Genomic DNA, 16,717 nt, shown 5'->3' with positions numbered 1-16,717 from the left:
AAGATGATGGATACCTGGCGTTAAATATGTCCCGTCGAATTGTTTGCATTCAGCGTCTCTTTGTGTCGTTTCCACCTTCCCAGGTTTGGTTGATCTCCCGGAATCTGGAATACAAGAACAGTCACGTGTCAAACGATGGATGGAGAAATACAACAGGGCACCCAATCATTTACTGGCACTTTGAACGTGCCACACAGAACACGACGTCAACAATCAAACTGATAGATATGGATACAAGAGACGATTCAGGACTGAAGAAAATAAAGCGATGGGGATGCTGACAGCAAAATGCAGGACCTGAGATGGGCAAGGGGCGGAGTCAGAGAGATAGACACATACAGAGAGTTTAAGAGAGGTTCAAGCGGTGGGAGATGGATAGCAACAGAGGGATGTTGCATCCAGCTAGAGGAAGAGGTGAAGATGGTGGACGAGAGAGTGATATTTTGATTTGATTTATTTGATTTGATTTACTATTGTGACATGTATTAGTATACAGTGAAAAGTATTGCTTCTTGCATGCTGAACAAACAATGCATACCGTACATAGGGAAGGAAGGAGAGACTGCAGAATATAATGTTACAGTTACAGATTTAGAAGAGGTAGAACGGGAGTAAAAGATAGAATTAGATGGTATGCTGGGCACAGTTTGCAAGAAATCTCCTCGCTCCGCACCATCTTTCTTTCTATTGATGTAAAACAAAAGAGATTCAGAGGGAGATGCGGCACATGCTGAAGAACAATTGGAGACAGAGAGCGAGAGGAAATAACGAAGAGAGAGAGAGAGACAGAGTCAGAGATAGAGACAGAGAGACAGCAAGACAGACAGTGAGAGAGAGAGCGAGACAGAGAGAGAATATAATAATATAAGAACTAGGAGCAGGAGTAGGCCATCTGGCCCCTCGAGCCTGCTCCGCCATTCAATGAGATCATGGCTGATCTTTTGTGGACTCAGCTCCACTTTCCGGCCCGAACACTATAACCCTTAATCCCTTTATTCTTCAAAAAACTATCTATCCTTATCTTAAAAACATTTAATGAAAGAGCCTCAACTGCTTCACTGGGCAAGGAATTCCATAGATTCACAACCCTTTGGGTGAAGAAGTTCCTCCTAAACTCAGTCCTAAATCTACTTCCCCTTATTTTGAGGCTATGTCCCCTAGTTCTGATTTCACCCGCCAGTGGAAACAATCTGCCCGCATCTATCCTATCTATTCCCTTCATAATTTTATATGTTTCTATAAGATCCCCCCTCATCCTTCTAAATTCCAACGAGTACAGTCCCAGTCTACTCAACCTCTCCTCGTAATCCAACCCCTTCAGCTCTGGGATTAACCTAGTGAATCTCCTCTGCACACCCTCCAGTGCCAGTACGTCCTTTCTCAAGTAAGGAGACCAAAACTGAACAGTGCCAGAAGAGAGCAGGAGAGAGAGAAAGCGATGAAGAGAGAGCCATGGTGTGAAATGTTTCTAAAATGCGAACAAGATTGCGGAGAGCTGTGGTGTGAGATGCAAGGTTGGGGATAAGCTCTTTGCGCATTGGGATAGGGTAGCGTTCCCTCACGATGTTACGATTCAAATCTTTGGGGTCGATACAAATGTTCAGTTCCGCTGACGGTTTTTTGACACAAACCATGGAGCTAACCCAGTCCGTGGGTTCCGTGACCTTAGAAATGACGCCCTGGTCCTGGAGGTCCTGCAGCTGCTGCTTGAGGCGGTTCTTAAGGGGGCGCCGGCACCCGAGGGGGTGCATGAACCACAGGCATGGCATTCGGTTTCAAAAGAATTTTATACGTGTAGGGGAGTGTGCCCATACCCTCGAAGACGCTGTGGTATCGCACAATGATGTCATTTAATTGTGTCTGGAAGTTGGCATCTGGCGAGGCTGATGCCTTAGCGGGCGACATGGAGTGAACCCGCTGTACGAGATTCAGGACCTTGCAGGCCTGAGCACCGAGCAAGGAAGCTTTGTTGGACCCTACAATTTGGAAACGCAGGGTGGCTCTTAAGGAATGGTGCGATACCACAAGCTGGCATGAGCCACTGGCAGCAATGGCATTGCCAGTGGAGTCGAGAAGCTGGCAGGCCGATGGAAGGATGTTCGGCTTGACGTGGATGTTATCCAGGTCAGACTGCAAAATGAGGTTGGCTGAAGCTCCGGTGTCCAGCCTGAAGCGTATGCGAGATTTGTTGACCGTAAGGGTGGCACATCATTCATCGTCCGGATCAATGCTCATCACTGGGAGGGGCTTGGCCTTTTTTGAGGAAAGCATCATATGCTTGGTGATGATGCCCACCCGGAATGGGGATGTGAGATCCTCGCTGTCGGGATCTGGAACCATGTCGGAGTCGGAATCTGCAACGGGTTGCTGCACTGACAGGACGTTCCTGCGCTGCTGCTGGGACCGGTGTGAGGTGGGCAGTTGAGCAGATTTGCTCAGGGCTGAGTAGTGGCCAAGCTTGCCACACTGCAGACAGCGTCGAGATTTCGCGGGACATTGCCGCTTTAGGTGGAAGGAGCCACAGTTGTTGCATGCGCGGTGCGGTCGAACGATGTGCGCACCTGCACAGTTCGGTCCTCGGCCTCGCCTCGGTCGTTGCGCGCATGCGCAGGAGCCCGGGAAACGCGCGCAAAATGGCTGCCCTCATCCAGACTCAGGCCCTGGAGCTGTTTTACGGCCTGCACCCGCTCCGCATCGTGGGGGCCTTGCCGCGCCGTCTCTGCCGCCTTAATATGGGAGTACCGGTTAGTAGCGTGCTCATGTAGGCCGCAGGTCTCGATGGCGAGGGTGAGCTGCTTCACTTTAAGGAGCTGCTGGTGAAGGGGGTCGGAGTGGACCCCGAAAACGATCTGATCGTGGATCATGGATTCGGAAGTGGAGCCGTAGTTACAGGACTGCGCAAGGATGCGGAGATGGGTTAAGAAGGACTGAAAAGGTTCATCCTTACTCTAAAGCCTCTGCTGGAACACATAGCGTTCAAAGCTCTCATTCACCTCGATGTCACAGTGGCTGTTGAACTTCAGCAGGACTGTTTTAAACTTGGACTTGTCCTCACCTTCAGCAAAGGTGAGGGAATTAACAATGTGGCTAGTGTGGTCCCTGGCTGTAGAAAGGAAGAGAGCAATCTCCCTGGCATCCGATGCGGCTTCGAGGTCGGTGGCTTCGAGATAGAGCTGGAACTTCTGCTTAAACATCTTCCAGTTGGCACCAAGGTTGTCGGCGATGTGGAGCGGCGGGGGGAGGGTGGACGCTGTCCATGTTACCAGATGGCTGATCGCTGGTCAAAGGCAGACTATCTCAAGGTAGGTCGGTCAAACTCTAACATCACGCACCGGTACCATGATGTGTTGGGTAGGCTGGGTCTGCGAGGACTGCGTTTACCAGAGCAGTGAGAGCTTCCAACACTTGGAGAAATGCAAATCTATTTTATTGAATTACCAACTGTTAAACATACTTTAACTGTGGGTTGGCACGATGCTGAGTTGACTGGAGACCTGAGGCTAACCTGACCAGACTATCTTACTGCCTCATGGTGGATGTTCCAGTTGTTGCTCACGGGCTCTGACTGTCTCAGAGGCTGCATCCCAAGAGAGTGGGAAAACTAGTGCCCTCTGGCTTTATAGTGGCCGTCTCCTGTCTGGTGATTGGCTGCTGTGTTCTGTGTGTTCATTGGTCATCCTATGTGTCAATCAATGTCTATCTGTGCACCATCATATACTTGTGTGTATATTATGACAGGAAGCTCATGAGGGGTAGTGAGGTTGTGGTGAATGTATTACATTAATAAGCCACCATTTGTATCTGTGCTGTGCTGTTGCCCTTGTGGGCTCCACCTATGGGCCATTGTATGGTATTATCCATAAGGTAACATGTTGGGGCCTGTATGGGCTCCGCCCATGGCTCCTCCCCTTGAAGGGAGGTATAAAGAGCAGCTGCCCTGTAGGTGGTTTTCAGTGTTAGATCAGTCGCAGGCAGGCACTGTTCTCGTTGATTAAAGCCACAGTTTATTTCTACTCTTGTCTCAAGTGAATTGATGGTTGCATCAGGGGTGAAGAAAGAGAGCGTGATATGGAGAGAGACAGATTAAGCACGAACGCATCTGAAAGAGAAATACATTTCAGACAACGGAAGAGAAATACTGAGAGACCGGAACGAAATAGACATACACATAGGCAGAAAGACAGGCAGACACAGACAGACAGACACATACAGACAGACATAGACAGACACAGACAGACAGACAGATAGAGATAGCAAGTTAACGGGTGCAGTTAGAGGTTGATAGATGCCAGCGAGATACTGAAAAAACACGAGATAGAGATGGAGGAAGATGGAGAACAAAATATCAGACTGTGCCTGAAAATGCAGAGAGAAAGATCGTTTTAGACAATGAAATAACGCAGCATCATCAATAAAGCCAAAGATAAAATCACATAAATTTTCTTCACTGAGAATCTGAAATCTGTTTGAAAATTAAGAACTTTCTCATCGATTAATCGACGTCCAAAGATAGAACATAGAACAGTACAGCACAGAACAGGCCCTTCGGCCCTCAATGTTGTGCCGAGCCATGATCACCCCACCCAAACCCACATATCCACCCTATACCCGTAACCCAACAACCCCCCCCTTAACCTTACATTTATTAGGACACTACGGGCAATTTAGCATGGCCAATCCACCTAACCCGCACATCTTTGGACTGTGGGAGGAAACCGGAGCACCCGGAGGAAACCCACGCACACAGGGGGAGGACGTGCAGACTCCACACAGACAGTGACCCAGCCGGGAATCAAACCTGGGACCCTGGAGCTGTGAAGCATTTATGCTAACCACCATGCTACCCTGCTGCCCTGCTACCCTGCTGCCGATGCGAGATGCGAGATGAGAGACCTCCGAGCGTGGAGACCTGGATTAATGACATGGCGGGATTTATTAAGTTGGAGAGGGTCAAGTTCGCCCTGAGGGGGTCGGTACAAGGGTTCATTAGGAGGTGGCAGCCTTTCCTCGACTTTCTGGCTCAACGATAAGGTATTAGGTCAGCAGCAGCAGTAACCCGAGGGAGAGGGTGGGGAAAGGGGGGGAGGGGGGGAAGGGGGGAATGGGGGGGGTTTAGGGGGATAGTGTTTAAGTAAATTTGCTTATTGTTAAGTTATTCTATTGTTTATTGGTGTTGGGGGGGGGGGGGGGGGTTGTTATATGCGTTGTTACGGGTACCGGGGACTGTTTATTATTATTATTATTATTGTTATTGTTATTATTGTTTTGTTGATATATATTTTTCAAAAAATTCCAATAAAAATAATTTTAATAATAATGATTAATCGACGTCCATTATATTTTAGGAAAACATAGATAAACACCGTCGACAAGTTGGTCCAAATGGCCTGTTGGTGTGGTGTAAACTGTACACCACAGTTCTGTGACACTGCGTCAGAAACTAACACTCCTGTTAGAAACTGGGAACTGCTCCTGAGTGAAGGGCACATTCAGCACAAGATTAATTCTAACAGTTGCTTCAGGGCTGGCCCCAAAGAGCGACTGTCCTCCATCTCCTGAAGGGATAAATGAGGGGGTGGTGGTTTGGACATGGTTAAAGATAATGTGTCGTCAAACATTGAATTGCAGATTGGGAATGGCTTATTTAAGTAAGTCACTACACCCAAAACCGTCAGACTGTGCCAACTTAATCATTCAAACCCCTCAGTCAATAGCATTCCACTCCCTCAATCAATAAGGATCACAACACTCAATTGCTGCCGACACGACACAATCACGATATCTCACTGTCATCAGAAGATGGATATGATCTGATACCTCATGCATTAAATCCCACTGCTCTCAATACAGGCCGCCTCTTTCATTCATTCACTAGATTTAACTTCTGTAAGTAGCCGCATCCAAATACCATGCGCACAAATCGCGACTGCATGAGAGAACCATACCCAGTCGCGTCATAACATCCCACACCCCTCAGTCTGTAGACATACTGCCCTCAGACCCTTTTGCCCAATCAGCATACTGCTGAACTGAATGTTTTGTTGTGACGCTGTTTTCTGTTGTGTGAATAATATCTTTGTACTGAATCGACAGGCAAATACTTTGTGTTTTAGATTCCACTGCAACGGACGATGGACGGTTCGTTGATTCCATCGTAGTTGGTTCTTCCGTTTTGTGAGTTTTCGATAACTCTGGTTCTGCAAAAATTGGAACGAGATAGAGAAGAGGTGAGAGTTCTGAAACAACACAACAGCCAGTTATTCTCTTTTGGAAAATATTGGGAGAAAGCGGGGTGGAAGAAGAACTGAAAAGCACCCCCTCTACATGTTGGAGTTCAAACAACATCAGGAACATAATTAAAAATAACGCAAAATCATATAATCCCATGTTCTTCAATATAGATTTCACATGTCGCTCAGTCCCCACGTCCCCTCTGCTTGCAGTCTCCACGCCCCCTCCCCTTGCACAGTCCCCACACCCCCTTCCCACCACAGTCTCCATGCCCCCTCCCCTTGCACAGTCTCAACGCCCCCTCTCCTTGCACAGTCCCCACACCCCGTCCCCTTGCACAGTCTCCATGCCCCCTCCCCTTGCACAGTCCCCACACCCCCATCCCACCATGGTCTCCACGCCCCCTCCACTGGCACAGTCTCCATGACCCCTCCCCTGGCACAGTCCCCACGCCACCTCACCTTGCAGAGTCGCCACACCCCCTCCCCTTGCACAGTCTCCATGCCCCCTCCCCTTGCACAGTCCCCACACCCCCTCCCCTTCCACAGTCTCCACGCCCCCTCCCTTTCCACAGTCTCCATGCCCCCAATAAAAATTATTTTAATAATAATGATTAATCGACGCCCATTATATATTAGTAAAACATAGATAAACACCGTCGACAAGTTGGTGCAAATGGCCTGTTCGTGGGGTATAAACTGCGCACCACAGTTCTGTGACACTGCGTCAGAAACTAACACTCCTGTTAGAAACTGGGCCCTGCTCCTGAGTGAAGGGCACATTCAGCACAAGATTCATTCTAACAGATGCTTCAGGGCTGGCTCCAAACAGCGACTGTCCTCCATCTCCTGAAGGGATAAATGAGGGGGTGGTGGTTTGGACATGGTTAAAGATAATGTGTTGTTAAACATTGAATTACAGATTGGGAATGGTTGGTTCACAGGGAGAGAGCATTTCGAAAGATGCTTTGCATAAAGATTCTGACTGATTTGACTCTCACAGCAATGATACCTGAGGTGGAAGTTTCAGTAGGTTTTCCGGATGACATATTTGTATATTTTGGAGTTGTCGACTCTTTGCGACCCTGAATTGTAGATGTCTCTGTACCTGGTATATAGGAATGGAAACATTGTTCAGCAGAGGAGTGACAGAAAATCTGAACCGTTCCTACCACATTTCCTTTATTCAAAGATGCCAGTCCCAATAGGAACCATGTTGAAACAATCTCAATTATGATTGTCCCTGTATCATGGACAGATTACCCCTGAGTAGTATATGCCAGCACTCAGCGTCAAACGTTTGATGATTGTATATCTGTGTAGATGCAATACAACTGAGCAAGCACTAGAGGGAGTACGGGAGAGATATAAATATACTCAAACAGGAAGTCAGGACGCACTTCACAGGTACGGGAGCTGGGAGCAGAACAGGCAGGCAGCTCAGATGTAACATTAAGTTAAGCACTGAAGAGAACAAACTCACAATAAAGCATCTACTTCAACTTCAAGACTACGAGCTTAATTAAGACACAAGGAACAACACAAAACGACTCCCAGTTACTATAATCTACTCTCCCCAATCATTACCTTCCATTCAATTTATTCAGTACAGTCTATTTAAGTAAGTCACTACACCCAAAACCGTCAGACTCTGCCAACTTAATCATTCAAACCCCTCAGTCAATAGCATTCCACACCCTCAGTCAATAAGGTTCACAACACTCAATTGCTGCCGACACGACACAATCACGATATCTCACTGTCATCAGAAGATGGATATGATCTGATACCTCATGCATTAAATCCCACTGCTCTCAATACAGGCCGCCTCTTTCATTCATTCACTAGATTTAACTTCTGTAAGTAGCCGCATCCAAATACCATGCGCACAAATCGCGACTGCATGAGAGAACCATACCCAGTCCCGTCATAACATCCCACACCCCTCAGTCTGTAGACACACTGCCCTCAGTTTGCCCTTTTGCCCAATCAGCATGGTGCTGAACTGAATGTTTTGTTGTGACGCTGTTTTCTGTTGTGTGAATAATATCTTTGTACTGAATCGACAGGCAAATACTTAGTGTTTTAGATTCCACTGCAACGGACGATGGACGGTTCGTTGATTCCATCGTAGTTGGTTCTTCCGTTTGGTGAGTTTTCGATAACTCAGGTTCTGCAAAAATTGGAACGAGATAGAGAGGAGGTTAGAATTCTGAAACAACACAACAGCCAGTTATTCTCTTTTGGAAAATATTGGGAGAAAGCGGGGTGGATGAAGAACTGATAAGCACCCCCTCTACATGTTGGAGTTCATGCAACGTCAGGAACATAATTAAAAATAACGCAAAATCATATAATCCAATGTTCTTCAATATAGATTTCACATGTCTCTCAGTCCCCACGCCCCCTCTGCTTGCAGTCTCCACGCCCCCTCCCCTTGCAAAGTCCCCACACCCCCTTCCCACCACGGTCTCCACGCCCCCTCCCCTGGCACAGTCCCCATGCCCCCTCCCCTTGCACTGTCCCCACACCCCCTCCCCTTCCACAGTCTCCACACCCCCTCCCCTTGCACAGTCTCCATGCCCCCTCCCCTTGCACAGTCTCCACGCCCCCTCCCCTTCCACAGTCTCCACGCCCCCTCCCCTTCCACAGTCTCCATGCCCCCAATAAAAATTATTTTAATAATAATGATTAATCGACGCCCATTATATATTAGTAAAACATAGATAAACACCGTCGACAAGTTGGTGCAAATGGCCTGTTCGTGGGGTATAAACTGCGCACCACAGTTCTGTGACACTGCGTCAGAAACTAATACTCCTGCTGGAAAATGGGCCCTGCTCCTGAGTGAAGGACACATTCAGCACAAGATTAATTCTAACAGTTGCTTCAGGGCTGGCCCCAAAGAACGACTGTCCTCCATCTCCTGAAGGGATAAATGAGGGGGTGGTGGTTTGGACATGGTTAAAGATAATGTGTTGTTAAACATTGAATTACAGATTGGGAATGGTTGGTTCACAGGGAGAGAGCATTTCGAAAGATGCTTTGCACAAAGATTCTGACTGATTTGACTCTCACAGCAATGATACCTGAGGTGGAAGTTGCAGTAGGTTTTTCGGATGACATATTTGTGTATTTTGGAGTTGTCGACTCTTTGCGACCCTGAATTGTAGATGTCTCTGCACCTGGTATATAGGAATGGAAACATTGTTCAGCACAGGAGTGACAGAAAATCTGAACCGTTCCTACCACATTTCCTTTATTCAAAGATGCCAGTCCCAATAGGAACCATGTTGAAACAATCTCAATTATGATTGTCCCTGTATCATGGACAGATTACCCCTGAGTAGTAAATGCGAGCACTCAGCGTCAAACGTTTGATGATTGTATATCTGTGTAGATGCAATACAACTGAGCAAGCACTAGAGGGAGTACGGGAGAGATATAAATATACTCAAACAGGAAGTCAGGTCACACTTCACAGGTACGGGAGCTGGGAGCAGAACAGGCAGGCAGCTCAGATGTAACATTAAGTTAAGCGCTGAAGAGAACAAACTGACAATAAAGCATCTACTTCAACTTCAAGACTACGAGCTTAATTAAGACACAAGGAACAACACAAAACGACTCCCAGTTACTATAATCTACTCTCCCCAATCATTACCTTCCACTCAATGTATTCAGGACAGTCTATTTAAGTAAGTCACTACACCCAAAACCGTCAGACTGTGCCAACTTAATCATTCAAACCCCTCAGTCAATAGCATTCCACTCCCTCAGTCAATAAGGTTCACAACACTCAATTGCTGCCGACACGACACAATCACGATATCTCACAGTCATCAGATGGTGGATATGAACTGATACCTCATGCATTAAATCCCACTGCTCTCAATACAGGCCGCCTCTTTCATTCATTCACTAGATTTAACTTCTGTAAGTAGCCGCATCCAAATACCATGCGCACAAATCGCGACTGTATGAGAAAACTATACCCAGTCCCGTCATAACATCCCACACCCCTCAGTCTGTAGACACACTGCCCTCAGACCCTTTCGCCCAATCAGCATAGAGCTGAACTGAATGTTTTGTTGTGACGCTGTTTTCTGTTGTGTGAATAATATCTTTGTACTGAATCGACAGGCAAATACTTAGTGTTTTAGATTCCACTGCAACGGACGATGGACGGTCAGTTGATTCCATCGTAGTTGGTTCTTCCGTTTGGTGAGTTTTCGATAACTCTGGTTCTGCAAAAATTGGAACGAGATAGAGAGGAGGTTAGAGTTCTGAAACAACACAATAGCCAGTTATTCTGTTTTGGAAAATATTGGGAGAAAGCGGGGTGGAAGAAGAACTGAAAAGCACCCCCTCTAAATGTTGGAGTTCATACAACATCAGGAACATAATTAAAAATAACGCAAAATCATATAATCCCATGTTCTTCAATATAGATTTCACATGTCTCTCAGTCCCCACGCCCCCTCTGCTTGCAGTCTCTACGCCCCCTCCCCTTGGACAGTCTCTACGCCCCCTCCCCTTGCACAGTCTCCATGCCCCCTCCCCTTGCACAGTCTCCATGCCCCCTCCCCTTGCACAGTCTCCATGCCCCCTCCCCTTGCACAGTCTCCATGCCCCCTCCCCTTGCACAGTCTCCACGCCCCCTCCCCTTGCACAGTCCCCACGCCCCCTCCCCTTGCACAGTCCCCACGCCCCCTCCCCTTGCACAGTCCCCATGCCCCCTCCCCTTGCACAGTCCCCATGCCCCCTCCCCTTGCGCAGTCTCCACGCCCGAATAAAAATTATTTTAATAATAATGATTAATCGACGTCCATTATATTTTAGGAAAACATAGATAAACACCATCGACGAGTTGGTCCAAATGGCCTGTTGGTGTGGTGTAAACTGCACACCACAGTTCTGTGACACTGCGTCAGAAACTAACACTCCTGTTAGAACCTGGGCCCTGCTTCTGAGTGAAGGGCACATTCAGCACAAGATTAATTCTAACAGTTGCTTCAGGGCTGGCCCCAAAGAGCGACTGTCCTCCATCTCCTGAAGGGATAAATGAGGGGGTGGTGGTTTGGACATGGTTAAAGATAATGTGTCGTCAAACATTGAATTGCAGATTGGGAATGGTTGGTTCACAGGGAGAGAGCATTTCGAAAGATGCTTTGCACAAAGATTCTGACTGATTTGACTCTCACAGCAATAATACCTGAGGTGGAAGTTTCAGTAGGTTTTCCGGATGACATATTTGTGTATTTTGGAGTTGTCAGCTCTTTGAGACCCTGAATTGTAGATGTCTCTGCACCTGGTATATAGGAATGGAAACATTGTTCAGCACAGGAGTGACAGAAAATCTGAACCGTTCCTACCACATTTCCTTTATTCAAAGATGCCAGTCCCAATAGGAACCATGTTGAAACAATCTCAATTATGATTGTCCCTGTATCATGGACAGATTACCCCTGAGTAGTAAATGCGAGCACTCAGCGTCAAACGTTTGATGATTGTATATCTGTGTAGATGCAATACAACTGAGCAAGCACTAGAGGGAGTACGGGAGAGATATAAATACACTCAAACAGGAAGTCAGGACACACTTCACAGGTACGGGAGCTGGGAGCAGAACAGGCAGGCAGCTCAGATGTAACATTAAGTTAAGCACTGAAGAGAACAAACTCACAATAAAGCATCTACTTCAACTTCAAGACTACGAGCTTAATTAAGACACAAGGAACAACACAAAACGACTCCCAGTTACAATAATCTACTCTCCCCAATCATTACCTTCCATTCAATGTATTCAGGACAGTCTATTTAAGTAAGTCACTACACACAAAACCGTCAGACTGTGCCAACTTAATCATTCAAACCCCTCAGTCAATAGCATTCCACTCCCTCAGTCAATAAGGTTCACAACACTCAATTGCTGCCGACACGACACAATCACGATATCTCACTGTCAACAGATGGTGGATATGAACTGATACCTCATGCATTAAATCCCACTGCTCTCAATACAGGCCGCCTCTTTCATTCATTCACTAGATTTAACTTCTGTAAGTAGCCGCATCCAAATACCATGCGCACAAATCGCGACTGCATGAGAGAACTATACCCAGTCCCGTCATAACATCCCACACCCCTCAGTCTGTAGACACTCTGCCCTCAGTTTGCCCTCTTGCCCAATCAGCATACTGCTGAACTGAATGTTTTGTTGTGACGCTGTTTTCTGTTGTGTGAATAATATCTTTATACTGAATCGACAGGCAAATACTTAGTGTTTTAGATTCCACTGCAACGGACGATGGACGGTCAGTTGATTCCATCGTAGTTGGTTCTTCCGTTTGGTGAGTTTTCGATAACTCTGGTTCTGCAAAAATTGGAACGAGATAGAGAGGAGTTGAGAGTTCTGAAACAACACAACAGCCAGTTATTCTGTTTTGGAAAATATTGGGAGAAAGCGGGGTGGAAGAAGAACTGAAAAGCACCACCTCTAAATGTTGGAGTTCATACAACATCAGGAACATAATTAAAAATAACGCAAAATCATATAATCCAATGTTCTTCAATATAGATTTCACATGTCTCTCAGTCCCCACGCCCCCTCTGCTTGCAGTCTCTACGCCCCCTCCCCTTGCACAGTCTCCACTCCCCTCCCCTTGCACAGTCTCCATGCCCCCTCCCCTTGCACAGTCTCCATGCCCCCTCCCCTTGCACAGTCTCCATGCCCCCTCCCCTTGCACAGCCCTCACGCCCCCTCCCCTTGCACAGTCCCCACGCCCCCTCCCCTTGCACAGTCTCCATGCCCCCTCCCCTTGCACAGTCTCCATGCCCCATCTCCTTGCACAGTCTCCATGCCCCCTCCCCTTGCACAGCCCTCACGCCCCCTCCCCTTGCACAGTCCCCACGCCCCCTCCCCTTGCACAGTCTCCATTCCCTCTCCCCTTGCACAGTCCCCATGCCCCCTCCCCTTGCACAGTCTCCACGCCCCCTCCCCTTGCACAGTCCCCACGCCCCCTCCCCTTGCACAGTCTCCATTCGCCCTCCCCTTGCACAGTCCCCATGCCCCCTCCCCTTGCGCAGTCTCCACGCCCGAATAAAAATTATTTTAATAATAATGATTAATCGACGTCCATTATATTTTAGGAAAACATAGATAAACACCATCGACGAGTTGGTCCAAATGGCCTGTTGGTGTGGTGTAAACTGCACACCACAGTTCTGTGACACTGCGTCAGAAACTAACACTCCTGTTAGAACCTGGGCCCTGCTTCTGAGTGAAGGGCACATTCAGCACAAAATTAATTCTAACAGTTGCTTCAGGGCTGGCCCCAAAGAGCGACTGTCCTCCATCTCCTGAAGGGATAAATGAGGGGGTGGTGGTTTGGACATGGTTAAAGATAATGTGTCGTCAAACATTGAATTGCAGATTGGGAATGGTTGGTTCACAGGGAGAGAGCATTTCGAAAGATGCTTTGCACAAAGATTCTGACTGATTTGACTCTCACAGCAATGATACCTGAGGTGGAAGTTGCAGTAGGTTTTCCGGATGACATATTTGTGTATTTTGGAGTTGTCAGCTCATTGCGACCCTGAATTGTAGATGTCTCTGCACCTGGTATATAGGGATGGAAACATTGTTCAGCACAGGAGTGACAGAAAATCTGAACCATTCCTACCACATTTCCTTTATTCAAAGATGCCAGTCCCAATAGGAACCATGTTGAAACAATCTCAATTATGATTGTCCCTGTATCATGGACAGATTACCCCTGAGTAGTAAATGCGAGCACTCAGCGTCAAACGTTTGATGATTGTATATCTGTGTAGATGCAATACAACTGAGCAAGCACTAGAGGGAGTACGGGAGAGATATAAATACACTCAAACAGGAAGTCAGGACACACTTCACAGGTACGGGAGCTGGGAGCAGAACAGGCAGGCAGCTCAGATGTAACATTAAGTTAAGCACTGAAGAGAACAAACTCACAATAAAGCATCTACTTCAACTTCAAGAATACGAGCTTAATTAAGACACAAGGAACAACACAAAACGACTCCCAGTCACTATAATCTACTCTCCCCAATCATTACCTTCCATTCAATGTATTCAGGACAGTCTATTTAAGTAAGTCACTACACCCAAAACCGTCAGACTCTGCCAACTTAATCATTCAAACCCCTCAGTCAATAGCATTCCACTCCCTCAGTCAATAAGGTTCACAACACTCAATTGCTGCCGACACGACACAATCACGATATCTCACTGTCATCAGATGGTGGATATGAACTGATACCTCATGCATTAAATCCCACTGCTCTCAATACAGGCCGCCTCTTTCATTCATTCACTAGATTTAACTTCTGTAAGTAGCCGCATCCAAATACCATGCGCACAAATCGCGACTGCATGAGAGAACCATACCCAGTCCCGTCATAACATCCCACACCCCTCAGTCTGTAGACACACTGCCCTCAGTTTGCCCTTTCGCCCAATCAGCATAGTGCTGAACTGAATGTTTTGTTGTGACGCTGTTTTCTGTTGTGTGAATAATATCTTTATACTGAATCGACAGGCAAATACTTAGTGTTTTAGATTCCACTGCAACGGACGATGGACGGTCAGTTGATTCCATCGTAGTTGGTTCTTCCGTTTGGTGAGTTTTCGATAACTCTGGTTCTGCAAAAATTGGAACGAGATAGAGAGGAGTTGAGAGTTCTGAAACAACACAACAGCCAGTTATTCTCTTTTGGAAAATATTGGGAGAAAGCGGGGTGGAAGAAGAACTGAAAAGCACCCCCTCTACATGTTGGAGTTCATACAACATCAGGAACATAATTAAAAATAACGCAAAATCATATAATCCAATGTTCTTCAATATAGATTTCACATGTCTCTCAGTCCCCACGCCCCCTCTGCTTGCAGTCTCTACGCCCCCTCCCCTTGCACAGTCTCCACTCCCCTCCCCTTGCACAGTCTCCATGCCCCCTCCCCTTGCACAGTCTCCATGCCCCCTCCCCTTGCACAGTCTCCATGCCCCCTCCCCTTGCACAGTCTCCATGCCCCCTCCCCTTGCACAGTCTCCATGCCCCCTCCCCTTGCACAGTGTCCATGCCCCCTCCCCTTGCACAGTCTCCATGCCCCCTACCCTTGCACAGTCTCCACGCCCCCTCCTCCTGCACAGTCTCCAAGCCCCCTCCCCTTGCACAATCTCCATTCGCCCTCCCCTTGCACAGTCTCCATGCCCCCTCCCCTTGCACAGTCCCTATGCCCCGTCCCCTTGCACAGTCCCCACACCCCCCCTTGCACAGTCTCCACGCCCCCTCCCCTTGCACAGTCCCCACGCCCCCTCCCCTTGCACAGTCCCCACGCCCCCTCCCCTTGCACAGTCCCCACGCCCCCTCCCCTTGCACAGTCCCCACGCCCCCTCCCCTTGCACAGTCCCCATGCTCCCTCCCCTTGCACAGTCCCCACGCCCCCTCCCCTTGCACAGTCCCCATGCCCCCTCCCCTTGCGCAGGCCCCACGCCCCCTCCCCTTGCACAGTCCCCATGACCCCTCCCCTTGCACAGTCCCCATGCCCCCTCCCCTTGCACAGTCTCCACGCCCCCTCCCCTTGCACAGTCCGCATGCCCCCTCCCCTTGCACAGTCTCCATGCCCCCTCCCCTTGCACAGTCTCCACGCCCCCTCCCCTTGTACAATCTCCATTCGCCCTCCCCTTGCACAGTCCCCATGCCCCCTCCCCTTGCACAGTCTCCATGCCCCCTCCCCTTGCACAGTCCCCACACCCCCTTCCCACCACAGTCCCCATGCCCCCTCCCCTTGCACAGTCTCCACGCCCCCTCCCCTTGCACAGTCCCCACGCCCCCTCCCCTTGCACAGTCCCCATGCCCCCTCCCCTTGCGCAGTCCCCACGCCCCCTCCCCTTGCACAGTCCCCATGACCCCTCCCCTTGCACAGTCCCCATGCCCCCTCCCCTTGCACTGTCTCCACGCCCCCTCCCCTTACACAGTCCCCATGCCCCCTCCCCTTGCACAGTCTGCACGCCCCCTCCCCTTGCACAGTCTGCACGCCCCCTCCCCTTGTACAATCTCCATTCGCCCTCCCCTTGCACAGTCCCCATGCCCCCTCCCCTTGCACAGTCTCCATGCCCCCTCCCCTTGCACAGTCCCCACACCCCCTTCCCACCACAGTCCCCATGCCCCCTCCCCTTGCACAGCCCCAACGCCCCCCTCCCCTTGCGCAATCTCCATGCCCCCTCCCCTTGCACAGTCTCCATGCCCCCTCCCCTTGCACAGTCTCCATGCCCCCTCCCCTTGCACAGCCCCCACGCCCCCTCCCCTTGCACAGTCTCCATGCCCCCTCCCCTTGCACAGTCCCCACACCCCCTTCCCATCACAGTCTCCATTCCCCCTCCCCTTGGACAGTCCCCACAAACCCTTCCCACCACAGTCTCCATGCCCCCTCCCCTTGCACAGCC

The 16,717-nt window shown here is 48.9% G+C and overlaps 1 protein-coding gene across 1 annotated transcript in view; it reads right to left on the bottom strand.

Moving 5' to 3' along the window:
* The window catches only part of LOC119957019 (mucin-5AC-like), an 86,450-nt gene that overhangs the window by 9,487 nt on the left and 60,246 nt on the right, over positions 1-16,717 (bottom strand). The window contains exons 15-24 of the mRNA XM_038784601.1: positions 14,821-14,916; positions 13,756-13,851; positions 12,511-12,606; positions 11,446-11,541; positions 10,382-10,477; positions 9,320-9,415; positions 8,308-8,403; positions 7,243-7,338; positions 6,102-6,197; positions 15-104 (exon numbers count right to left, since the gene is read on the bottom strand). Coding sequence (XP_038640529.1) covers positions 15-104; positions 6,102-6,197; positions 7,243-7,338; positions 8,308-8,403; positions 9,320-9,415; positions 10,382-10,477; positions 11,446-11,541; positions 12,511-12,606; positions 13,756-13,851; positions 14,821-14,916 — 954 coding nt within the window. The remainder of the gene's footprint in view (positions 1-14; positions 105-6,101; positions 6,198-7,242; positions 7,339-8,307; positions 8,404-9,319; positions 9,416-10,381; positions 10,478-11,445; positions 11,542-12,510; positions 12,607-13,755; positions 13,852-14,820; positions 14,917-16,717) is intronic.

Source organism: Scyliorhinus canicula, chromosome 25, assembly GCF_902713615.1.
Source record: "Scyliorhinus canicula chromosome 25, sScyCan1.1, whole genome shotgun sequence".
NCBI lineage: Eukaryota > Metazoa > Chordata > Chondrichthyes > Carcharhiniformes > Scyliorhinidae > Scyliorhinus > Scyliorhinus canicula.
The sequence above is the reverse complement of the archived record's forward strand: the minus strand, read 5'-3'. Positions and strand labels throughout refer to the sequence as shown.